This window comes from Zingiber officinale, chromosome 2B, assembly GCF_018446385.1.
Source record: "Zingiber officinale cultivar Zhangliang chromosome 2B, Zo_v1.1, whole genome shotgun sequence".
Lineage (NCBI taxonomy): Eukaryota > Viridiplantae > Streptophyta > Magnoliopsida > Zingiberales > Zingiberaceae > Zingiber > Zingiber officinale.
Genome location: NC_055989.1, coordinates 136653303 through 136680102, shown reverse-complemented (window position 1 = coordinate 136680102; position 26800 = coordinate 136653303). Strand labels below are relative to the sequence as shown.

The following is a 26800-nucleotide window of genomic DNA, read 5'->3' as shown; positions in this document are numbered from 1 at the left end:
TGTTTTTGGCGATCTCCGGTGCTCTTCCCTCGATCCTCCTTTTCGTTGTAAGGTTTTCCTTCTTTCTCTCTTTGGTTCGTGTTTTCTTTGCATTTCTTTCCCGGGTTTCGATCCTCGAGGCATCGTTTCGTTTGCTGTCTTCTTTCTCCTATCCTCTACCTTTTTTCGCCTTTTTTGATTTCGTCCGCTCGGACAATGGCTAGCTCTTCCCAGCTACAAGACCAAGCCCTCGGCCCATGGTATACCACCATGGAGTCATGCTTCGATCGGCGCGACACCGATATTTTGATGGATAATTTTGACATCCCATCTAACTTCGAAATTATCTTACCCACTTCCTCCGCTCAGCCTCACAAATCGCCGCGCGGAGTCTTTTGTGTTTTCCGCGACCAGTTCACAGCCGGTCTGCGATTTCCCATTCATCCCTTCATCGTTGAAGTCTGTAATTTTTTCGGCATTCCGCTCGGAAGCCTAGTCCCCAATACTTTCCGTCTTTTATGCGGCGTCGTTGTCCTGTTCAAAATCCACCACATCCCCCTCCGACCGGAGGTTTTCTATTATTTTTATTACCCTAAACAATCCGAGCTGGGCACATATATGTTCCAGGCTCGTCCCGGTTTAGTTTTCTTCAATAAACTTCCTTCTTCCAATAAGCATTGGAAAGAATTCTACTTCTACCTTCGTATGCCCGAGCAGGCCCCCTTCCTAACGAAGTGGCAGATCGGACCACCAACCTCACCAGAGCTCAAAAGGTTCAAAACCCGACCGGACTATCTTCATGCTGCCAACATGCTGGCCAGTCTGAGGTTTGACATCAACAAATTCCTGCCTGAAGGGGTGATGTATATATTCGGTCTGAGTCCGATCAGGACCCCCCTTCCGAGCGGCTTCGGTAAGAATTTTACTTTGTGCACTCGTTTTAATTGCTAACTGATTTTCTCTGTTTTCCTTTGCAGCAAACATTGTCATGGAGTCGGTGATGGCTGGAATTTTGAAGAAGAAGGCGGCGACGCTCGAAGCCGCGGCTGCCAAAGAAATGGAGACGCTCGGCATCCAGCCGGTCGGCTCTAATGAGGGGGAGAGCGAGACAAACACTTGGGAGTCGGCCGCTTAGGCTTCTCTCCCAGAGCCAGCGGCTGGCGCAACTGCTAGTCGAGAGCCTTCCGTTCGGGATGAAGGCTCGGCTCAGGAGGAGGAGCGCCCCCTTTGTCAAAAATGACGCCGCACGGAGACACCGCTCCGCTCGGCTACATCTGTGGTTCATCCATCAGAGCGGGCCACCGATGCTTCTCGAGGTAAAGCGCCAGAGGTGGAGGCGATTTCGTCCGATCGGATGCCCTCCCAACTAGACGCGTCTGCGGACCCCCTTGAGGCCGTTCCGATCAGCGCCCTTCCACCCGCTCCACGCCAGGTCCAACGTTCAACACTTTTGTCCCAGTTTTCGGCACCGGCCTCTGATCCTTCACCGGCTTCCGCCCAGACAACGCCCGGTCGGCGCCGCACCATCCGGGTTTCCCTGCATCTCCCCACCGAGGAATTACTGCCCGAAGCCGATCGGCCAACAACGCCCGAGCACCTGATCACAATGAAAGGGCCATTAGCTGAAATGTGGGCCGACGCTTGGGCACGCGTCGCTCTGATTCCCCTCAGTAATCTGGCCAACAGCCACATGCAACAAGCCATGGGGGTAAGCTTGTTTTCTCTAGTCCTTTACGCATTCTCTCCGACCGGCTTATAACAACTTTGCTCGTGACAGAGATGGGTGGAGGAGATCGCCGTTTGCAATCGTCTGGCGATGGTGGGTGCAGAATTAAAGAGGCTGAAGGCTCCGGGCGGCCCTTCTGGCTCACAAGGTCCATCATACACCGAGCTGCAAAAAGAGCTCAAAAAGAGCCAAGAATTACTAGAGGCCGAACGGAAGAAGACGGCCGACCAGGCTCACAATCTGGCCGAACTTGATCGCGTGAATAAATCATTGGATCGTAAGATAAGCCTGGCGACCGAGCAGAAGAAAACAGCTATCTCCGATCTGGAGAAGAAGAATGTAGAGGCTCGGGGCCTGGAGCAGAAAATAAAAGAGCTGATGGAGCAACTGGCCAATGAGAAGGTTGCCCGAACGGATGAGGTGGCGAAGCTCGAGACTGCTTTACAAGAACACCAGGCAGCCACCGATGCTTCCCGAGCGGCCCTTAAAGAATATCAGGAGGCCGAACCAAGCCGGGTCGCTGCCCTGAAACAGAATTACATCCGTTCGGCCAAATTTTCGGAGAAAGTTTATGAGCGGATGTACATGGCTTTTGAACTTGCCATGAATGCCACGACAGAATACTTGAAGTCCAAAGGGCAACTTCCCGATTCCGCCATTATCCCCGCTCAAGACCAGGCAACAGTCCTCAACAACATCCCGAAGGATCTATACGATTATTTAGAATAGAAGTTTGCCTGTTATTCGGCCGTTCGGTCAAAAAACTATCCCTTTTTGTAATCTGGCCACTCGGCCTTAATTTCTTTAATTCTATCCTTTCTTGCTTTTTCTTTTGCTAATCAATACGAATGTCGTCCGCTCGCCTCTTGTCACACCTCTCTTGTGTTCGAAAGGGATTTTTATGAAGTATTTTGCGTAGCTTTTCCACTCGGCTTAATATATCATGTTTCGACAAAAGAGGTTGTTCGTTGGATGTTGACGAAGTACTTTTGGGCACTTGGCCGATCGACTAAAACGACTCACCAGCGAAACCTCTTTATTGCATTCTTCCGGCCGGAGGGTTTATAGTCGTCGGCTCGACTCTCGATTTTTAACGTCGGAGCTCGACGGTCTTCCGGCCGGAGGGTTTATAGTCGCCGGCGCGACTCTCGATTTTTAACGTCAGAGCTCGACGGTCTTCCGCTCGGAGGATTTATAGTCGCCGGCTCGACTCTCGATATTTAACGTCGGAGCTCGACGGTCTTCCGCTCGGAGGGTTTATAGTCGCCCGCTCGACTCTCGATTTTTAACGTCAGAGCTCGACGGTCTTCTGCTCGGAGGGTTTATAGTCGCCGGCGCGACTCTCGATTTTTAATGTCGGAGCTCAACGGTCTTCCGCTCGGAGGGTTTATAGTCGCCGGCGCGACTCTCGATTTTTAAGCTTGTCTTCGAGGGGTTTTTACGAAGTTTTTTGCGTAGCTAGTCCACTCGGCGGTTATCCTGTTTCGATGGGATTTTCGCCGGATGTTCACGAGTCTTTCGGTTACTTGGACGATCGGCCACACGACTTTTGATTCAACCTCTGAGTTGTCTTCTTCCCGCCGGAGGGTTTATAGTCGCCGGCGCGACTCTCGATTTTTAACGTCGGAGCTCGACGGTCTTCCGGCCGGAGGGTTTATAGTCGCCGGCGTGACTCTCGATTATTAACGTCGGAGCTCGACGGTCTTCCGCTCAGAGGGTTTATAGTCGCCGGCGCGACTCTCGATTTTTAACGTCGGAGCTCAACGGCCTTTAAGGCTAATTTCAACACTGCCATTTGGCGAAGATTGCCAAATGCGTTATCATTTTGCTTCCTGTATTAAAAGAACACAGGCAACCAAGAGATACACCAAATGAATTATATCAGCGCACCTCTCACCCAGCTCGGTACGGCTGGAGGTGATTTGCGCTCCATGGTTAGTCCAGTTGCCGTCCATCTTCATCTTCTAAATAATAAGCACCCGAGCGGAGCTTTTCGATGACTTTGAAGGGACCCGCCCAAGGAGCCTCTAGCTTGCCAACGTCGCCGACCGGCTTTACTTTCTTCCAGACTAGGTCGCCGACTTGGAAGGGTCTAGGGATCACGCGACGGTTGTAGTTCTACTTCATCCTCTGCCGGTACGCCATCAGCCGGACGGACGCTTTGGCTCGCTCTTCATCAATCAAGTCCAATTCCATGTTCCTCCGCCCGGCATTGTCATCGTCATAGTTTTGGATCCGGACGGACTCTATGTCGACTTCAACAGGGATAACTGCTTCGCCGCTGTACACCAAATGAAATGGCGTGACACCCGTTCCTTCCTTTGGGGTCGTGCGGATAGCCATAAGACGCCTGACAACTCGTCCACCCAGCTTCCTCCTATGTGGTCGAGTAGAGCTCGAAGAATTCTGAGTATTTCTTTGTTGGTTACTTCCGCTTGGCCGTTACTCTGAGGATATGCCACGGAAGTGAAGTGTTGTTCAATGCCATAACTGTTGCACCATTCTTCGAGCTGCTTCTCGACGAACTGCCGCCCATTATCAGATATGAGCCGACGAGGAATGCTGAATCGACAGATTATATGCTGCCAGATGAACTTTTTAACCATTTGCTCGGTGATCTTCGCCAGCGACTCAGCCTCCACCCATTTAGAAAAGTAGTTGACCGCCACCAGTAGAAACTTTCGCTGACCAGTCGACATAGGGAACGGACCCACAATATCCATTCCCCATTGGTCTAACGGACAAGATACGGTAGATGCTTTCATCTCTTATGCCGGTCGGTGGGAGAAGTTGTGGTACTTCTGGCAAGAGAGGCACGTCGCGACGATCCGAGCGGCGTCTGCTTGCAGGGTTGGCCAGAAGTATCCGGCCAGCAGTATCTTCCTGGCCAGTGATCGTCCGCCCGGATGTTCGCCGCACGACCCTTGGTGCACTTCCTGGAGGATGTCTTCCGCGTCTTCCGAGCTCACACACTTCAACAGTGGGTGAGAGAAGGCCTTCTTGTAGAGTTGGCCTCCAATGAGCGTAAACCGACCGGCTCTCCTCCTTAATAGCTGGGCTGCTTCCCGATCGAAGAAACTCCATGATGGCTGTCCTCCAGTCGCTCGAAAACGCGAGGCCCTCCATCCGATCGACGTGAGCCACCAAAGCTACTTGTTCAATTGGCTGCTGGTTGACGACCGACGACATTGAACTTGCTAGTTTGACTAACTCATCTACCGCCTGGTTTTCCGTTCATGGTATCTTCTGGATAATGACCTCTCTGAAGTTAGCCCTGAGCTTTTCGAAGGCTTCAGCGTAAAGTTTGAGTCGAGCGTTGTTAATATCAAAAGCTCCCGAGAGTTGCTGAGCGACCGACTGGGAGTCCGAATGGATTGTCACCCGACTGGCTCCTACATGACGGGCTGCCTGCAAGCCGGCTATGAGGGCTTCATACTCTGCTTCGTTGTTTGTGGCTTTGTATTCCAGCCGGACGGATAGATGCATCCGTTCTTCTTGTGGAGAGAGCAATAACACCCCAATTCCACTTCCGAGGCGAGTGGACGACCCATCCACGAAAATTTTTCCACATAGCTTCGGGCTCGGGCTTTTGCACCTCGGTGACAAAATCTGCCAAGGACTGCGCCTTTATTGCCGACCAGGGTTGATACTGAATATCAAACTCGCTCAATTCCGTTGTCCACTTGATGAGCCGTCCGGACGCTTCTGGGTTCAGCAGCACTCTCCCCAATGGGCTATTCGTCCGGACGATGATTGTATGTGATAGGAAATAGGGGCGAAGTCTCCGAGCGGCTAGGACCAAAGCAAAAGCCAGCTTCTCGAGTCCGGTGTAGCGAGATTCAACGTCTTTTAAAATATGGCTTAAGAAATACACAGGTTCTTCTCCGCTCACCCTCACTAATGCCGAGCCTACTGCCTGCTCGGTTGAAGATAAATAGATACAGAGCGGCTCACCTACAGCTGGCTTGGCTAGCACTGGCAAAGAGTTCAGATATATCTTCAGTTCTTCAAAGGCCCGATCGCATTCTTCATCCCACTGAAACATAGTAGCTTTGCGTAAGATTTTGAAAAACGGGAGGCTCCGATCGGCCGTCTTCGAGATGAATCTGGACAATGCTGTTATCCGACCGGTCAAGCGATGTACTTCCCTCAGATTTCTTGGGGGCGGCATATCTTGTAATGCTTTCACCTTGCTGGGATTTGCCTCGATGCCCCGCTCGGTCACTATATATCCCAAGAAACGTCCGCTTTTGCTCCGAACAGGCACTTCTGAGGGTTCAGCTTAACTCCATACTTCCTCAGCGTTCGGAAAGTCTCCTCCATGTCTTTAAAGAGATCGGCCGCTCGGACTGACTTGATGAGAATATCATCCACGTATACTTCCAGATTTCGCCCGATCTGCTCCTTGAACACTTTGTTCATCAAGCGCTGGTAAGTTGCGCCCGCGTTCTTCAGTCCGAACGGCATCACATTATAGCAGTAAGTGTCGTCGGCTGTAACGAAACTGACCTTCTCTTGATCTTCTCGGGCAAGCGGCACTTGATGGTAGCCTTGGTAGGCGTCGAGCATGCATATCAAATCACAGCCGGCTGTGGAGTCCACCAGTTGATCGATCCAAGGCAGAGGATAAAAATCCTTTGGGCATGCTTTGTTGAGATCCCGAAAATCGATGCAAACTCTCCACTTGTTGCCCGGTTTGGAGACTAGTACCACGTTCGCCAGTTAGCTCAGGAACTGGACCTCGCGTATGTGGTCGGCCTCCAGGAGCTTCTCGACCTCTGCACGGATGATGACATTTTGTTCGGCGCTGAAGTCCCTCTTCCTTTGCTTCACCGGCCGAGCGTCCGGTCGGACATGGAGCTCGTGCTGCGCTATACTTGGCGAAATTCCGGGCAGCTCATGTGTTGACCATACGAAGACATCACGGTTTCTCTGGAGACATTTGATCACTTCCTTTTTCTGGCTTGCCTCCAGATCGGCCGCTATGAATGTGGTAGCCTCCGATCGGGTTGGATGAATCTGCACTTCCACTTTTTCTTCATACACCAAAGAGGGTGGTTTTTCGGTTATGGCGTTTACCTCGATCTGTGACGACTTCCGAGCGGAATTAGCTTCTGCTCGTACCATCTCGACGTAGCATCACCGAGCTGCCAGCTGGTCTCCTCGCACTTCTCCCACTTTATCTTCCACCGGGAACTTGATTTTCTGGTGGAAGGTGGAGACGACCGCCCGGAATTCGCTGAGCGCCGGTCACCCAAGATGACATTGTATGCTGAGGGAGAGTCGACCACAACGAAGTTTGCCGTCCGCGTCCTTCTGAGCAGCTCTTCTCCCAGCGAAATAGCAGTCGGACCTGTCCGACCAGCAGAACTTCATTACCCGTAAACCCGTAGAGGGGGGTTGTCATGGGCAGCAGCTCAGCTCGATCTATTTGCAGTTGGTCGAAGACCTTCTTGAATATAATATTGACTGTCCTTCCTGTATCGATGAAAACACGGTGAATAGTATAGTTAGCTATTACCGCTTTGATAAGGAGAGCGTCGTCATGTGGCACTTCGACTCCTTCCAAGTCCCTGGGCCCGAAACTGATTTCGGGACCGCTCGCCCGTTCTTGGCTACAGCCGACTGCATGGATCTGAAGTTGTCTGACGCTTGCCTTCCTTGCTCTGTTGGAGTCGCCTCCGGTCGGCCCCCCAGCGATGATGTTGATTTCGCCTCGGGAAGTGTTACTTCTATTTTCTTCTTCCCGAGCGGACGACCTAGGTCGTTCCTTAGACACCCGGGGATTGTCCTCGTGCCTCTGAGGGTGATACTGCTCGGGAGACTATCGTCGATAGGCTTCACGGTGTCGCTATCGCCTGTCGGACGATGGCGATCGACGGTGGCCTCCCCGGGGCACGGGGTGGGCGATCAGGGGAAGGCTCCGACAATCTCTTGTGTTATGCGTGTTCGTCCGGTGGAATGAGCAAAACATTGGGGTCCGCATCTTCTTTTTTGGTTTGGGCCGCTCGACAGATACTTCTTGAATGGCGTGGGATCTTGCCTGTTGCTGTGGGCGGGCTGCTTCAGCTTGCGGTCCTCTGGGCGGCTGATGAGCAGTGTGAGGCTTCCGCTCGGCAGGGGTTGACCGCTCAGTTGAAACTTCTTTTCTTCAGGTCGCCTGGGCTTCCTCCACATTGATGTATTCGTTGGCCCGGTGCAACATATGATCGTAGTCTCGGGGCGGCTTCCGAATAAGCGAACGGAAGAAATCACCGTCCACGAGGCCCTGCGTGAACGCATTCATCATCGTTTCTGAGGTGGCCGTTGGAATATCCATGGCCACTCGGTTGAACCGTTGGATGTACGCTCTGAGCGGCTCCCTGGGTTCTTGCTTAATGGCGAATAGGCTGACACTAGTCTTCTGATAACCCCGACTGCTTGCAAAGTGGTGGAGGAAGGTCGTGCGGAAGTCCTTGAAACTTGTGATGGATCTGTCTGGCAGCCTCCGAAACCACCGTTGCGCCGATCCCGAGAGAGTGGTAAGGAATACCCGACACTTTACTCCATCTGTGTATTGGTGTAGGGTAGCAGTGTTGTCGAACTTACCCAGATGATCGTCCGGGTCGGTGGTTCCATTGTATTCCCCGAGCGCCGGGGGCACATAGTGCTTTGGCAAAGGGTCTCGGAGGATGACCTCTGAAAATTACCGGTTGATCCGCTCGGGGGAAGCGTCCGTTCGAGGGGCCTTGCCTTTTCTGTTGTCTCGTATTGGCACTTCGTCTGATGAAGATCCTCGGTCATGATTAACTGCTGTGGCCTCAGGAGACGTTCGAAATAGGGTCCGATGAAATGGAATCGTGGCATGTGGCGCTTCCGCTCGGCCTCCTGACGCTGATGTCGCTTGTTGCTCAATCCGCTCGGCTTGCGACTTCTGTCTCTGTTGTTCTACAAGCTTCGCTGCTCTTGTCTCGATCAGAGCGTCGAGCTCCTCTGTGGAGAGCATCACCGAGTGCGGTCGTCCAGCTTCGTCCATTGCTTCCGATCGGATGCAGGAGCGTTCCCACAGACGGCGCCAAATTAATCCTGTCCGAACGCTGAATCAACGGACGCTGGGCACGTGACGCTCTCCGAATTGCTGACGTAGATCTCCAACCGGTCGTATGGACCTCCGACGAACCTGCAAGGAAGTCGGGCCGGGAAGGGGTTCCCGGCGACGACCCTCCGACGCTCAAGTCAGGCAAGAGGAAACAAAGGAAGTGGCTTCGAAGATATGAGATCGCGTACCTTCGACGAAGTATGAAGGCTCTTATATAGAGCTGTGGGGAGGCTTGTGCACACCTACCGAGGCGTACACGTGTCCCGGTACCATACCTTAGCATGGGCTTATCAGAGGAACTTGCCTGACACCATACCGCTATAGTCTGATTACCTCTTTGATGGGACAGCAGATCCTTCCACTGTACGATTCTATGTATGGTCTGGTCGTCGAACATACCTGCTGTCAGAAAATGATGTTCCCTACTATCCCCTTGCCCTCGCCTTTGTCTTCTTTTTCCTGACGCCAAGTGTCCAAGCGCTCGACCATCTACACTCGTCCGACTGGGCCTAAGTATAGGTCCGACCGGGTGCTTGGCTGAGACAGCTTCCACAATCTGGATGTTTTAAAGCTTCGGCCGAGCGGGTTTCCCGCTCGGCCAGGAGACCCTGTTCCCATGAGCGTCGGAACCTCGAGTCCTCGCCGGGTCGTCTTTGATTCCTAGGATCTCGCTCGTCCGGTCGGCATCCACTTGCCCGGTCGGCCGTTTGACCTTTGACCTCCACGTGGCGTTGACTTCCCTAAAAGGGGGTCCCCCGTCGTTACCGCCGGATCAGTTGAAAAAGGAGAGCGAATACATCAACGTGGAGGAGGCGCAAGCGGCCCATAAAAAGGAACCACCGGCAGAGTTAGCAGCGCCGGCCGAGCGGAGGCCTCAAGCTATTCATCAACCACCCAGAGGACCCCGGGTCGAGGGGATGAGGCCGCATCAGGAATCAAGGTCGCACGCTGTCCAACACGTGGAGGCCGAACGACCTAAGTCGAGAGGAAAGGTATGGACTCCCATGTTTTGTTCACTTCATCAGTCGACAACCCACAACACCCGCGACTGTCGGAGTCTCACCCCGGTCACTAAGCCAAAGAACTATCGCCGTCGATCGCCTTCGCCTAATCGGCATTATAATCATCAAAACGTCGGACGACGAACAGCCAGACAGTCACCCGAGCAGCGACATCCGCACCAACCAAGAAGCAACCCCCGAGCCTCCAAAGAGCAAGCCAGACCGTCTGCTCGGGAGGAAGAAAATAGAAGCAACACCGCTCAGGGGGAAATCAACATCATCGCTGGAGGGCCAACCAGCGGAGACTCCAACCGAGCCCGCAAGTCGTACGTCCGACGATTGGAGATCCATGCCGTAGGATGCAGCCGGGAGAAGGCGAACAGGCCCGAGATCAGCTTCGGCCCTGGCGACCTCGGGGGAGTTGAAATGTCCCACGACGACGCCCTCATTATCCGAGCGGTAATAGCAAACTATACTATTCATCGCATCTTTATTGACACAAGGAGCTCGGTCAACATCATCTTCAAGAGGACGTTCGACCAGCTTCAAATCAATAGGGCCGAGCTGCTGCCTATGACAACACCCCTATTCGGATTCACTGGTAACGAGGTTCAGCCGGTCGGCCAGATGAAATTGGTCATTTCTCTCGATGAAGAGCCGCTCAGAAGGACGCGGACCACTAACTTCATCGTAGTGGACGCGCCCTCGGCGTACAATGTCATTTTGGGCCGACCAGCCCTCAGTGAATTCCGGGTTGTCGTCTCAACATTCTATCAGAAGATCAAGTTCCTTGTCAAGGACCAAGTGGGAGAAGTCAGAGGCGATTAGTTGGCGTCGCAACAATGGCGTCTTCGCGTGGTCAACGCATGAGTTACCAGGCATCTCGCCGAGCGTCGCACAGCACGAGCTTCATGTCCGACCGGACGCTCGACCCGTAAAGCAGAGGAAGAGGGACTTCAGCGTGGAGTAGAATGTCATCATCCGAGCGGAAGTCGAGAAGCTTCTGGAAGCTGACCATATACGGGAACTGTAATTCCCGAGCTGGATCGCGAATGTGGTGCTGGTCTCCAAGCCGGGTAACAAGTGGAGAGTCTGCATCGACTTCCGGGATCTGAACAAAGTATGCCCGAAGGATTTTTACCCTTTGCCCCGGATTGATCAAATGGTGGATTCGACGACTGGGTGCAAGCTGATATGCATGCTGGATGCATATCAGGAGTACCATTAAGTGCCGCTCGCCCGTGACGATCAGGAGAAAGTAAGCTTCATAACTGCGGACGACACTTATTGCTACAACGTGATACTGTTCGGATTGAAGAACGCAGGTGCTATATACCAGCGGCTCATGAACAAAGTGTTCCGGAAGTATATCGGGCGAAACCTGGAGGTATACGTTGATGACATACTTATTAAATCAATCCGAGCGGTCAACCTTTGTGTAGATATAGAGGAAATCTTTAGGACACTGAGGACATACGGGGTCAAACTAAATCCCCAGAAGTGTTTGTTCGGAGCAAAAAGTGGGCGCTTCCTGGGGTACATCGTGACCGAGCGGGGCATAGAGGCAAATCCCAGTAAAGTGAAAGCGTTGCAACACATGTCGTCTCCCAGAAATCTGAGGGAAGCTCAACGCCTTACGGGATGAATAACCACGCTGTCCAAATTCATCTCGACGACCGCCGACCGGAGCTTGCCCTTTTATAAGATTCTACGCCGAGCCATTAAGTTCCAATGGGACGCAGAGTGCGACAAAGCCTTCGAAGAGCTCAAAGTATACCTCAATTCCTTACCTGTGTTAGCCAAGCCGATCGCCGGGGAAGCCGTTAGAGTTTACTTGTCCTCGACTGAATATGCTGTCGGGTCGGCTCTTGTGAGGCCGGACGATGAAGAACAGCCTGTGTACTTCTTAAGTCACATACTAAAGGATGTTAAGTCCCGCTACACTAGCCTCGAGAAGTTAGCCTTTGCGCTGGTACTCGCCTCTCGAAGGCTCCGCCCTTATTTTCTGGCGCACCCGATCGTTGTGATGACGAACAACCCCGTGGGGAGGGTCCTTCTCAATCCAGAGGCGTCCGATCGGCTAATCAAATGGACCACAGAACTTAGCGAATTCGACATACGGTATCATCCCCGAACGACCATCAAGGCACAGTCGTTAGCAGATTTTGTCACTGAGGTACCAGATCCCGAGCCCGAAGCCACCTGGAGGGTGTACGTGGACGGATCGTCCACTCGGTAAGGAAGTGTGATCGGTGTGCTGTTAATCTCCCCCCACGGGGAACGGATGCATTTGTCCGTACGACTGGATTATCGAGCGACCAATAATGAAGCAAAGTATGAGGCGTTGATAGCGGGCCTGCAGGCCGCTCGGCATGTGGGAGCCAGCAAGGTCTTGATTCATTCAGATTCACAGTTGGCTGCTCAGCAACTCTCGGGAGCATTCGAGATAAGCAACGTCAGGCTCAAGCTTTATGCGGGAGCCTTCAAGAAACTAAAGGCCAGTTTTCGAGAGGTGCTCATCCAGAAGATCCCTCGAGCGGAGAATCAGGTTGCAGATGAGCTGGCTAAGCTAGTCAGCTCGATATCACCAATTATCATCCAACAGTCAATCGAGCAGGTATCTCTGGTCACCTACATCGACCGGATGGAGGGGCACACATTCCCAAATGACTGGCGGACGACTATAGCAGAATTTCTGAAGTCAGGGGCAACACCTTCCGATTGGGAGGAAGCGCATCTGCTCAGGAAGAGAGCTGGTCGGTTTGTCCTCATTGGCGACCAGCTCTACAAAAAAGCGTTCTCCAGACCTCTACTCAAATGTGTTGGTCCAGAGGATGTGGACTATATTCTGTAAGAGGTACACCAAGGCTCATGCGGCGGGCATCCGGGCGACCGCTCATTAGCGAGAAAGATTCTTTTGGCCGGCTACTTTTGGCCAACTTTACAGGAGGGCGCCGCTCGGACGGTCGCCACGTGCTTATCTTGCCAGAAATACCATAATTTCTCACATTGTCCCACGGAGTAGTTAAAGATATCCACAGTGTCCTGCCCTTTCGATCAATGGGGCATGGACATTGTAGGACCATTTCCAATGGCGACCGGACAGCGGAAGTTTTTACTAGTAGCGGTAGACTATTTCTCAAAGTGGGTGGAAGCCGAGTCGCTCGCGAAAATAACCGAGCAGATGGTCAAGAAGTTCATATGGCAGCACATAATATGCCGGTTCGGCATTCCATGACGGCTCGTGTCCGACAACGGGCGAAAATTCGTCGGACAGCAGCTCAGAGAATGGTGTGAGGGGTATGACATTCAGCAACACTTCACCTCCGTGGCTTATCCATAGAGCAACGGGCAGGCTGAGGTCGCTAATCGGGAGATCCTTCGGATTCTTCGAGTTCGGCTCGACCATATCGGTGGCAGGTGGGTAGATGAGCTCCCGGGCGTGTTATGGGCGATTCGCACTACCCCTAAGGAGGGAACGGGGGGTCACGCCTTTCCACTTGGTGTACGGAGGGGAAGCTGTCGTTCCCGTGGAGGTCGGGGTAGAATCCGATCGGGTACAACAGTACGACGCGAGTAACGCCGAGCGGAGGCAGCTGGAGTTGGACATGGTAAACGAGGCACGAGCCAAGGCAGTCGCCCGGCTAATGGCGTACCGACAAAGAATGAAGCAGGATTACAGCAGACGAGTGATTCCCAGGGCATTCCAAGTTGGGCGAATTTGTATGGAAGAAGTTGACGTCGGTCGGAAATGTGAGCAAGCTGGAGGCACCCTGGGCTGGGCCCTTCAAGGTCATCGAGAAGCTCCGATCGGGCGCCTATTACCTCGAGGATGAAGATGGACGACAGCTAGAACGACCATGGAGCGCTATGTTGGATCGAGAAGCGCTAGAGGGGGGGTGAATAGCGCTCGTGGCTATCTTGTTCGATTATCGGAATCGTAAGAATTATCGAAGTAATTAAGCAGCGGAATAAAACAAAGTAAGCACACAGAGACAGGAGGATTTTTTACTTCGTTCGGAGCCTTGATCGACTCCTACTCGAAGGCCCGCGATCCTTGATCGCTTCCGGTGGGCAACAACTATAAGCTCGTTAAAAGATTACAATTATGAGTACAAATAAAAGCTATAAATATTATACCGACAACAAGAAATGCTAATTCTGAAGCTTCGGGTCGTCGGGCAATTGTAACAGCACTTCGGAGTGTCTTTTGGAGCAGCACGTTGATGAAAGATCACTTAGAATTCGTTGGTTTGAAGTGCTGGTCGAAACCCCCTTATAAAGGGTGTTCAAGGCGCCTTGAAGGCTGTTCAAGGCGCCTCCATGCTGTCTGGTCTTCCGCGTGGATCAAAACTGACCTGGTCTAATTTCATCCATTCAAGGCGCCTTATATCCCTCTCAAGGCGCCTTCCAAGGCGCCAGCTCAGCCTTTGCACCCGAGGCGCCTCCAAGCTCCATGGAGGCGCCTCGGACACTGTTCATCCGAGGCTTTAGGTTGCTCCTTTGCTCCTGCAAGATGCGTTAGTCCCAAACACTATCCTGCAACACAAAGTTAGCACAATAAACATTATAAAAGAAGTATAGACAGTCTCCGGACTGTCCGAGTCTGACTTCGGGTTTCCAACCGGAAACCCTAGGTCGACCCGACGCCTACTGTTCCCTCTACGGGGAACGCGTCCTCACCTACTCCACTCAGGAGATTTACCTGTTGCCAGTGCGATCCTCCAGATCGACTGGACTTTTGCTCAGCACTCGATGCTTCCGGACTTTCTGCTGGACATCCGCTTCCCCGGCTAGTCCAGTCTTTCACCTGGTTCGCGACACCAGGACTTTTCACCTAGGGTTACCACCCCCTAGGACTTTTGCCTGAAGCCATCGACCTGCCAAGACTTTCCGCATAGGGTTACCACCCCCTATGACCTAGGGTTACCGCCCCCTAGGGTTTTCCCTTTGCCTAACCGCAGCTAGGACTTTCCTGAAATCCTCAAGTAGACTTGTTAGACTACAAAACATCTTAACTTTGAATTCTTTGCCGTTATCAAAACACGAGTTCGATCGTCGGATGCTTCCTGCACCAACACGCTAAACATCTCCAACCGTATCGAGTTGGATGAAAGGTGTGCCCATGTAATTCGTTATATATACTTTCTGTTCCTCGGCTCCCTTTGAATGCAGGAATAATATCAAAAAGAAAAGAATACGCTGAACGACTAGGCTCTCTGAAGACCGTCGAGCGGCGACGTTAAACTCTAGAGTCAAACCGGCGGCTATAAACCCCCCGGCCTGAAGACCGTCGAGCCACGACGTTAAACTCTAGAGTCGAACCGGCGATTATAAACCCCCTGGCCTGAAGACTATCGAGCGGCGACGTTAAACTCTAGAGTCGGACCGACGACTATAAACCCCCCGGCCTGAAGACCGTCGAGCGGCGACATTAAACTCTGGAGTCGAACCGGTGACTATAAACCCCCCGGCCAGAAGACCGTCAAGCGGCGACGATAAAACTCTAGAGTCGAATGACAACCTAAGGGTCGATTCGGCAAGCATGAATATCCAATTGAGAGAATCTCTAAATCGTCGGTTAGTGGTCGAACGATGGTTTCATATCCAGGAGTCGCTATCCGGGGACTTATCAGAAGTTAAGGTCAAGTATTCCGCTCAGACCTAAGCAATCAACCAATGACAGGAGTAAACACGGAAAAACTAATTTCATTCAAAAAGTTCCCGCTGGGCGGCCAACATACATCCACGGCTTACAAAAGGATTAGCCCTCCTCACTCCAGATAATCAAAGATTGGCGCAGGGATGGCATCGAGCAGCCCGACCAAGTCCTTATGCGGGATAGTCGTCTCTTCAGAAAGGTGACCCTTACCCTTCAGATAAGCAGTCACAGAATTAATGACCTCCTCAAAGGCGATAACGAGCCGTTCACAGACCTTCTGGGCAAAATCATCCGAGCGGGCATAAGCTTGCCTCATCACAACAAAGGGACCTGATTCGTCGTCTTGGTACTCCTTGAGGGCGGCTCGAGAAGCTTCGAGGGCGTCTAAGAGATTCTTCAGTTCTCCTTGGAATTCAGTCTTTTCCGCCAATCGGCTTTTCCGTTCGGCGGATAGCATGTCGGCTAATTCCTGGATACGTTGTTCCAACGCTCGGGCCTCAACATTTTTTGCGTCCAGATCAGTAATGACCTTGTTCTTCCCTGCAGTCGCCAGCTTGATCTCCTGGTCATGTGCCTTGACCTTGGCTTTGAGCCGAGCCACCGTGGTTTCCAGTCCATAGGATTTGTGCCACTCATCTTCCAAGAACCTCTTTGTATCGACCAGCTCAGCCTTCAGCTCAGCAGGTGAAGGCCCGTGGACCAAGCCTCGCTCGGAAATCTTAAGTTTCTTCAACTCTTCCTCCAGCAGCGCCAAGCGGTTGCTGACTGCGATGCTATCCACCCAACTCTGCGCTCAGATAAAATAACGTTAAAAGCCAAGCAAAATAATAATGTGAAGGGAGGTGGGGGAGGCATACACCAGTAGCTTGCTGCAGATGGCTGTCGCCGAGCTGACGGGGGTTATCAGGGCAACACGGGCCCTTGCATCCACCCATATTTTGGCAAGCAGCCCACGAATGGTGATCTAGTGCTCTGGAATTATCGGTCGGTCGGCTGCTAGAAGGAACTCTTCTGTTGGTAGGTGCAGGATGACCTTAACTACTCGGCGGCCGCTCGGAGCAGACTGAGCTGAACCTGAAGGATCGGAGGACTAGCCGGTCAGAGCGGAAGTGATGCCGGAGCGCCGTATACATCGACGGGCCGGTGGCAGAGAACTGACTGGTTGCGCTTCAATTGGATCCATCGGCAGATCGAGCTGTGAAAGAGTTCGATCTGAGGAAATTGCTTCGATAGAAGCCGGAGCCAAGTCAACCCCTGCGGAAGGAGCGCCAACCTGCTCAGACACCTGCTCCACAGGTGTTGCCGAACGGGCAGGTATCTCCGTCCGACGACGTTTGCAGATCACCAAAGGAACATCCTCGGTCGAGTGCTCCACGTCCTCGTCTTGAATAGAGGGGTGTCTAACGGACGAAGTAGCATCGCCCACCGCTTCTGTGGCAGAGACCCGAACGGCTGATCCACCAATAGCAGTAGGTGCCTCACCGCTCTCACCTTCGTGTGAGCTGACCGGTGCAATGCCAAGGTCGGCCATCTCCTTAGCAGCCGCCGCTTTAATCTCGGCGGTCCTCAACCTCATCCGCTCGGTAGCGCGAGCGCGCATCATGATGTCAGCTACAAAAAGGGAAAACAAATCAGTTAGACCAAAAGGAAAAAAGGATCGCGAAAGCTCTTACCCATGCTGCTCGGAAGTTTCGAGCGGATCGGACTCAGCCCAAACATATATAATACGCCCTCGCAGAGCAGTTTGTGGATGTTGAACTTTTGGCCAGCCAACAGGTTGGCTGCATGAAGGTAGGTCGGCTGGCTCTTGTATTTATCGAGCTCTGGCGGAGAGGGTACGACGGTCTGCTACTTGGTTCGGAAGGGCGGCAACTCGGGCAAGCGCAAAAAGAAAAATTATTCTTTCCAGTGTTTATTAGAGGTGGGCATTTTGTCGAAGAAGACAAGGCCGATCCGAGACTGGAAAATGAAAGTACCCCACTCGGACTGTTTGGGATAGTAGAAGTAATGGAAAATCTTGGGAACTAAAGGGATGTCGTGCAGCCGAAATAAGACAACTACGCCGCATAGCAATCTAAACGAGTTTGGAACGAGTTGGCTGAGCGGGAGGCGAAAATAGTTACATACTTCAATGACGAACGGATGTAAGGGAAAACGCAGACCAACCACGAACTGGTCTCGGAAGAAACAAGTAGTGTCGGTCGGCGGATCATGAGGTCGATCGGACGAAGTAGCTAATATTAATTTATGGTCAAGGGGAAGTTCGAAGGTGCGAGCGAGGCTCACCGCATCACCTGCATCAAACCGGCTCTCCATGGTGGTATACCAGAGGCCGGGAGCAGGGTTAGACGGTCGTGGCGAGCTCGCCATCGCCGGAACAGTGGAGAAAACGAGAATATAGGGAGATCAACGAAAAAGATGGCAGGGAAACACCAAAAGCTTAAAAAGGCGAGAGAAACAGAGGCAAAGACAAGAAGAAGCAATGGCCTTACTCGGAGGAGGGAAGGAAAGCGTGAATTAACGGAGCCCTGAGCGTGAATCGTCAACGGAACGATGAGCACCAAGTAGCTGGAGCACCAAAACGCGAAGACTGCGAAATGAAACAAGAACAACGCTACGACTTTATAAAAGAGAGGTTTGGCCGAGCGGAGCCGTTCGATCTAGGTCGCAGGCCCCAAGGCGCAAATCGCACCATTGAATTCAAACTGCCAGAGGTCACATCGAGCTTGTCGCCTCGTGCATGCGATGATAGTGGCGGTGCCACGTGGCTGTCAATCATAGGAGGGCATTTAATGAACATCATTACAAAGGCGTGGCCGCATGCTCTGCCCTCATAGATGGGATTTGCGAGCATTCCGAGAAGAACTGAGGCAGGTCATCACTGACCATCTTCAGATAGGCAGATCAATCAGTAAAAATTCTGCCAAGTGATAGCGGACACGCTTCCGTTCGACGGTATGAGGTAATGTTATGGCCACTCAGCATCCCTGATCGGTCGCCCCTGTGTTGGCTTACTAGTCCAGTCAGTCGGACCTACAGCCTCCTTCGACTAGACTTAAGGGGGAGGCACGTGATCCAGTGGTAAGAAAGGGGGGCCCGCCCCGGATGATGGTGAACGACCCAGTGGCGATCGTAGTCAAAGTTAACCTATCTGAGCGATCGGCGCGGATAGCGCTCGAGCCGGCGCTTTGACAGCTCGGTCGTTATGCTGAGCTTCCGACGCTCACAAGCCAAGCAGGACTCCTTTTGTTCAGAAGACTGTGCCAGTCGCCCTCAGCCGAGCGGACGACCCGCTCGGCTCAGCCGTGATGTCCACCGAACTACCGGGTGACCGACGAGTCGAGCGTCTCTTCCGTTCAGTCCAGTACATGTCCCTTCCCGGACGGCAGTGAGTCCAAACATCTCTCCCGTTCAGACTAGTAACAGACAAAATGTGCAGAAGAAGACGAAGGGGACAACTGGTGATATCCTTCTCGAGACATGTGCCGCCGACGAACAACATGGTCGGCGGCCAGACCGGACAAAGAATCGTACGGTGGAAGTTTTCACTGTCAGGGCAGAGATATGCTCGGACGGTTGCGGTATGGCGCCAGACGTACTTTTCTGACACATCCATTTTGAAGTATGTCTTAGGAAGCACGCACTCCTCGAGAAGTGTGCACGCGCCTCCCAGAGGTCCTATATAAAGACCCCAGGCTTCGACGGAGGTATGCATTCTCATCTACTGTAGCTAGTCTTCACGCTCATTATTCTACCTCGATCTCTTCTCGCCGGAGCTGACTTGAACGTCGGAGGGCCATCGCCGGGAACCCCTTCCTGGCTCGGTTTTGTGTTTACAGGTTCTCACCGAAGGCTCACACCAGTCGGAGGTTCATACGCCGTCAACAAGAGCGCCACTTCCCCAGCGTCTGTCAACTCAGCGCCCAGACAGGGTCATATATATTTACAACATTCACACATTTCGTCAAATACATAAAAGACATAACACATAGAACAAGTAGTAAACACATCATTGCATAGAAAAATATCCAAATACAAGTTCATATATTACATCACATCATAACTACTTTCTACATTCTAGATCTAGCGAATCTATTCCATTATAAGGGATTACAATCCAAAGATGAAGAAAGAAGCAAACTACAACTCAATACATGGAGATAAAGAGAAGAGATGTTTATCTTTGAAGTGTAGCATCCTTGGAAGAGCTCCCTTGCTCTGGAGGTGGACAGATCAGTGAAGACCAGTGAGGTTGAAGCCTAGGGCATTCCTAAGGGGTCCTTCCCCAAGATCCAAGATGAGTGAAAAAGGAGAGAAAAAACCCTTTTATAGCATTTGGCATAGGCTGGGCACGACCCCTGCCACGGCAGTGTGGATCTACATGACCAAGGTCTACTTAGTTTCTGTAAATCTCACACAACCATGTGGATCCACATGGCCTAAGTCTGGTTCTTCTCTGGAAATATGGCACAGTTGTGCCATTTGGCACGGTCATGCCTTGATGCAGCTCTGGAAGAAGCACATGGCTATGTGAAAAAATTTAACCCTGGCATGGCTCTAGCATGACCCTAACATGGTCATGTCTCATGAAAATATCTTTTAGACCATTTAGATGTGGTTTTCTCATGGATCTAAGTCAACACTTAGAGAAAAATCATGGTGAGCCCATATCGTAATTGGAATATTCTTGGATAATAGACAGTTTGATGTATCTCGCAAACTGCACACGTCCATATATTGCTTGTGTGGTAAACAAGTTGAGTCATTTTATGAGTAATCCAAACGACGCCCATTGGAAAGTACTGATGTGAGTTCTTAGATATTTGAAATATATTATGAACTACAGATTACATTACAGAACGTATCTCACTGTCTTTGAGGGATATTGTGATACTAATTGGATATCAGATAAAAAAGATTCCAAATCCACTAGTGGGTATGTATTCACAATTGGTGGAGGACCGACATCTTGGAAATCCTCAAAGCAGACATGCATTGCTCGGTCAACTATGGAATCTGAGTTTATAGTACTAGACAAAGCAGCAGAAGAAGCTGAATGGCTAAGGAATTTCTTGGAAGATATTCCGAGCTGGACGAAACTTGTGTCCGCCGTAATTATACACTGTGATGGTCAATCGATGATTGGAAGGGCACAAAGTAGTATATATATAATGGTAAGTCTTGACATATATGTCCAGACACAATACCATTAGGCAGTTGATATCGAACGGAGTGATTGCAATCAACTATGTCAAGTCAAAAGATAACTTAACAGACCCTCTTATGAAGGGGCTACGTCGAGATCAAGTATACTGCTGATCGAGAGGAATGAGACTAAAAATCTACAACTAAAATGGCTGTAGCAGTAACCCAACCTTGTTGACTAGAGATCCAAGATCTTGGTTCAATGGGACAACAAAATTACAGAAGTTGTGTTATAGCACACGAGATATATTATCTCTATCCCAATGCTAGGATGAACTTGTGTTATCCTACCAAACGTAGTGAGGTTAAGTGTATGCTTTTAATGATTTTCTATACTTTTATAAGGTGGAGTATGGTAGGAAACTCTTGATAGAAGTGTCACCTATGTGAGTATGAAGACTGACCGCTTCAATGAAACATTCATGAATCCAAGATGGTGCCCATGGCTAAAACAGAACCAACCATGAGAACTAAAAGTAAGTGAGATAAGTCTCTGTGTGAGTGTTATTGTCCTAGTATACACAAACAGCTAAGCAGTTCAAGACATCACGTTCACTGCACAACCTAGTATGCTCGATAGCATTCCACTACGGAAGGTTCAAAGCCACAAGCTACCTCTCCCGATGCATTAACTTATCGATTGAACTCTCTTTAGGTGATAACATGCATGCATTAAATTTCATTTATGTGAGGGATTGCTAGAAATTATAAATGAGAAATTAAAAGGTTTAAGTGCCTTTTGGATAGTTAAAGGGTGACATCTTATGAAGAGGTAGTGTGTCTCTTAGGAAAAGATGTGATCTACATCATCCAATTCAAAATGGATGGATGAGATCTAATTGAACCAAGAGGTTCTTATACCCCCTTCATTTATTATAAATAAAGTCTCTCACATCCCCATTTCACTCACTCAATTCCTTCCAAGTAAAGCAAGCATTGCATTCCATACTTGCATTGGAGAGTTCGAGAAGCTTCTTCAGTTCGGAAGTCTTGCGATTTGTAGTGCTGCTATCACAAGATAAAGTTGTTGTATCTTAGGAGACGATTATTGTGTTTCGTGAGCACCGTGTGCGGGGCAAATTCGTCTTAAAGAGATAGAGTCTAACTCTAACCTCGACTTCGCCAAAACGATGGTATACCGTCATTCTGCCCGCGCTCAGATTGCACCAATACAAAGATCCCAATAAAGGTGAATAACATTCGTGACTTTTTCACTCTTTTAAAAACAATCGAGTAAAATGCAATGGAATATAAGTCAAGTAAAACAATCGCTAACATAGTTTGTTTTTACTTGGTTTGAAGTTTGTGATGACTCATACTCCAAGGCCCACACTCATTGAGTGTTTACTCTAGGCAATTCACTATCAATTCAGAGAATCACAAGTGCAATAATTAATTACAATAATTGAAATTGGAGACGATAACTTCCGCAATCTGCGAAAGTTATCCCTTTGAAGGCACCTTCAAGCTCATGGAAGGCACCTTCCATCCAACATCCAAGACGCCTTCAGGTGCATGGAAGGCGCCTCCGCGCCTCTCCGCACGAGCCTTCGGCCAAGTCACCCGAGGTGCCTCTAACAACCCCGAAGGTGCCTTGAACACTGTTCATCCAAGTCTTTTATGTGTTTTTCGTTCCCTGCAAGATACGTTAGTTCAAAATATCAAACATACCCTGCAAAACAAAGTTAGCATAATAAAATATGAATAATAAATTATTTGACAGTCTATGGATTGTTCGGTTCTGACTTTCATATTTTCCGAAAATCTAGGTCAAACCAACGCTTATTGTTCCCTCAAAGGAGAACACACCCTCATCTACTCCTCTCAGGAGAAATTATCTTTTGCCAGATTGGTCATCCAAACAGTCTGAACTTTTGCTCACTGTCCGAGACGTCAGGACTTCATGCTGAATATCCGATCCCGACCCATCCAGTCTTCCACTTGGTGTTCGCGACCCTTAGGATTTTCACATAGATTTCTCGACTTTAGGATTTCGTCCAATATCCTCGACCCGCTAAGACTTCGCCCAGTCCCCTTGACCAGGATTTCGTTGCCTAACTACAACTAAGACTTTTCATAACGTAGGGCTACCTCCCTTAGGATTTTCCACTTGCCTAGATTCCACTAGGACTTTTGCCTAAAAATACTTAGAACTTTTCTACAAACTCAGTTACACTTATTAGATCACAAGACATCTTAACTTTTGAACCCTTTACCATTATCAAAATTCAGATTCGATCGTTTAGTACTTCCTGCACCAACATCAACTACCTAATAAATACAGTTATGAACAAAAATATTTTATTTGCTTGTTTATCAAATTGAGTTGACTATGCTTAGTTGATTTAGTCATTGGTTAACTAAAACCAAATTTATTCGATTGGATCAACAACTATGATCATTCTAATAGTTGAACTTTTGCTAAGTCGAGAACTACCCTAACCCAAGGTATAGGTTTCTTGACTCTCACAATGCACTTATGAGCTTACGTTTTTATAGCTCATTTTTTGCCCATGAGGCTGTCTCCCGTTAGATCGCAAGTCTCATGAATGCATTGAGCTCCTAGCATTGTCTAGGTGACTCCTTCACTTTTCACCTATATAGTTAGCCTTCTCTACTTAAGTTATCACCTTAATACTCATCTTAAGGCCTCTTGAATGCCTTGGAACATGTTTTTTTTATTATCTCCAGGGACCTTAAATGATTGAGTTAATCACCAACCTTGGCTGCACTAAATTTTAATGTATCATTAAATTCGTAAATATGCATTGAAAAAATAAATAAATCTAACTTAAACTTTTTCTAAAAATTATATTCGAAGGTGACTACAGTTGCATTAAGAATCACATATATGTACGAAGGAATAATACTTTGCTAGATATTTAAAATTAAATAAGGTTCATGCTTAGATGATTATTAGCAATTATCAAGCATAACATTATGATATTTATCTCAGTAATATTTAAAAATAAATGTTGGTTAACTTGTCTTGAATTTTATTTTTTTATTAAATATATTAAATATTTGTTAAAAATCATATTTAAGCACTCAATTATTTATTTATTTATTTATTTTTTAAAAGTGGTTAAGGGTATATTGGGAATGAAAGACTTTATTGGCGGCATTTAAAGAAAATGTTATTAACTGAAAAAACTTGAGATCGGATCGGGCCTGTTTTGTTGATCGGATTCCACTCCAAGACCCTGTCCCAGCCAACACTGACTCTCTTGGCCTCGAAGGCCAAGGAGGCGAAGGTAGAGAGAAGAGGCGAGCGCCGAGGGGAGGACAGCCATGTCGAAGCGACCAGCGGCGACTGAAATTTACCGTCCCGAATCCAGTAAGAGGTACCACGGAGGAGTCGAAGCCCGTCATCGTAGATCGCCGCCACGGCCTTCCTTCCCTTCCTACCTCGACGCTGGCCCCGATTTGAACCCTAAGACTCGTTTTCTCTGCGAGATCCTCGCCTCCTCCAACCCTTCCTCCGTCGATCGCGCCCTCGACGACGCTGGCGTCCGCGTCTCCTCGCAGGATGTGGAGGCAGTGCTCAAGCTCTCTTACTCTCAGCCGGGTGCCGCCGTCGCCTTCTTCCGCTGGGCGGGATCCCGCTGCCTCAACGACCAACACTCACCCTACGCGTGGAACCTTGTGGTCGACCTCCTCGGCAAGAACCTCCTCTTCGACGCCATGTGGAACTCTGTCCGCTCCATGCAATCCGAGGGCCTTCTCTCACTTGCCACATTCGCCTCCATTTTCTCTTCCTTCTGCGCTGCTGGCCGTCCCGATGACGCCCTCTCTGCGTTCGATACCATGCGCCTTTACGGCGTGCCCAGGGACACTGCCGCCCTCAACTCTCTCCTCTCTGCCGTCTGTCACGATGGCCGCGTCGCCACAGCCCGTCTCTTCTTCGACCGTGCTCGCACGTCCGTGACCCCTGACGTCGACTCTTTTGCAATCCTCCTTGAAGGTTGTGAAGCTGATGTTGATCACCGGTCTGCTCGTGAGGTGTTCGACGATATGATTGCCACCGTCGGTTGGGATCCAGCCAACGTCCAGGCTTATGACTCCTTTCTCACTATCCTCGTGCGGTCTGGCTCTCATAATCTTCATGAATCCTTCATGTTTTTAGAGAAGATGAAGCAAAAGAGGTGTTTTCCAGGGATGAAGTTTTTCCGCAATGCCATCAAAGTGCTCATTGAGAAGAATGATACTCGTGAAGCATTAAATATCTGGAAAGCGCTCATAGGACGGAATGAATGTTATCCTGATATCTCCATGTATAACTCAATGATCTCACTGCTATGCTCAAACAATCAGACTGATGTGGCACTTTGGATCTTTGATGACATGACGAATTATGGCGCATTCCCGGACTCACGTACTTATAATGTCTTGCTTCAGTACTTAATCAAGGAAAAGAAGCTGAACGAGATTTCTACTGTATTCACTGAGATGGTTAAGAATGAGTGTTATCCAACAGAAGCTAATTGTGTTTCTTTGATGAATGCTGGCTTCGGAAATTTATCATATTACAATATGGCCCTGAAGGTCTGGAAGATTATGGCTGAGAATGGCTTGCCTTCATTGGAGGAAACTGGAAATATGTTGGTCTTAAAATTGCGGGATGCCGACATGCTTCCTGAAGCCTGTAAATATGCTGAGGATATGATTGAGAGAGGTATTAAGTTGAACTCATCGACTCTGTCCAAGCTGAAGCAGAGTTTAGTGAAAATTGGTAAGGGGAATATCCATGATTCTCTCCTCAAGAAATGGAAATCTCATAGTCAGTGTGCTTTGTACTCTTAGGTACTCAAAATGCATTCTCAAGTTATTTGAAGCTCTCATATCTTGTTTTCTAATTAACTTGATAGTGATACTTTATTCTTTATTTTACATCTTTTAACTGTTTGTTTCTCAATTTTCTCCTGATTGATTAGTTCAGTATCTTTCCTTGATTGTTAACTGTTAAGGATTCCAAGTGTTTGTTAATTCACAATCCTTCAGCATTGTCCCTATCTCAGGGATGTAATCTTGGAAATTACAAAATCTAAGGATTACTCCAGCAATCTTTGTTTTGCTCAGATTAAAAACCGTTGCATGGCATAAGATTAAAACCAATGCAAATGAATCTCACTTTAGCATTAGAGATTTTCTCACAAGGTTAGATACTGCAGATTTCCAGGAGCTGTGAAATGATTGAAAACCAACGTATCAGTTAAAACTTGATCAGTCCTGGTGGAGTGGAATTGTATGCTGATCACAAAATGAACCATTAGGTTTTTTTTTCTTTCTATAAATCAATTATGCTTTCTGCTGTGTGGTGATACTGGATACTTCATTTATATTGGCATGTTAAACTGGTTACAAATGCTATCATCTTTACTCTGGTAAGCAAGTAACTGGCCGTCCTTGCAAAATGAGAAGATTCTTTATCCAGTTATCCTTTTGCCTAAATATATTGTTGCATGACTAACTACATAAATGTTGTAATGTACTGCCTGTTTGAATTGCTTCTAAATTTCATAAGATGGCTGGTTTCATTTCTAACTTTTTTTTCTTCCAACTATAGTTTGAAGCAGTCATCCAGGTCAACCGTTTTAGTATTGTGTGCATCTTCTTGAGGATAAATGCAAGGGGAACTCCATTCTTCATATAAGATCTAAACGTTACCCGTGAGCAGAAAGTTTACATGTTTTTTTTTAACCATTTCACATCAAGGAGTATTGATCCCTATCATATAGTTAGAATCGGCTACATGATTTAAACATCTGTATTGAGCTCGTTATTTGGTTAGTAATAATTTGATACCCTATTTGAGTCAATGAGAAAGTTTGGATGAAAATGATAGACGATCGTATTTGCTTTACATTGTAGATGTTATATTCATTTAATATATAACATGACATGTTTGATCGACATGTTATTAGATTTTACTTCGCAAATAAGGCCCAGAGATCTTCACTGCGAAGTCGTCTCAACATGGGGCAGTGTTGGGTCTGTGGAAGATTGATTCTTCCAGTATCAGGCAGTCACAGCAGCAACAGCCCATATAGCCATTAATATGGATTTCGGGAAAGATCTATTAAACGCCACTTTATCCATTTTATAAGAGATTATTTTTGAAATTCGAATCATAACTTCCGGGGCTCATG

At 49.1% G+C, this 26800-nt stretch overlaps 1 protein-coding gene across 2 annotated transcripts; it reads left to right on the top strand.

The window, feature by feature from the left end:
* Positions 1-23813: 23813 nt before the first annotated feature.
* On the top strand, positions 23814-26501 carry LOC122047403 (pentatricopeptide repeat-containing protein At1g77360, mitochondrial-like). Of its 2 annotated transcripts, none has more exons than XM_042608676.1 (2): positions 23814-25383; positions 26218-26501. In XM_042608676.1, the coding sequence occupies exons 1-2, from the start codon at positions 23943-23945 to the stop codon at positions 26220-26222; spliced, it is 1446 nt and encodes a 481-aa protein (XP_042464610.1). In that variant the 5' UTR covers positions 23814-23942; the 3' UTR covers positions 26223-26501. The 2 variants fall into 2 exon arrangements, with proteins under 2 accessions (XP_042464610.1, XP_042464608.1); XM_042608674.1 differs by having other exon boundaries at positions 23814-25454.
* Positions 26502-26800: the final 299 nt, after the last annotated feature.

Coding starts and splice junctions, on each gene's coding strand:
- LOC122047403 (XM_042608674.1), top strand. CDS start 23,943: ATGTCGAAGCGACCAGCGGCGACTGAAATTTACCGTCCCGAATCCAGT.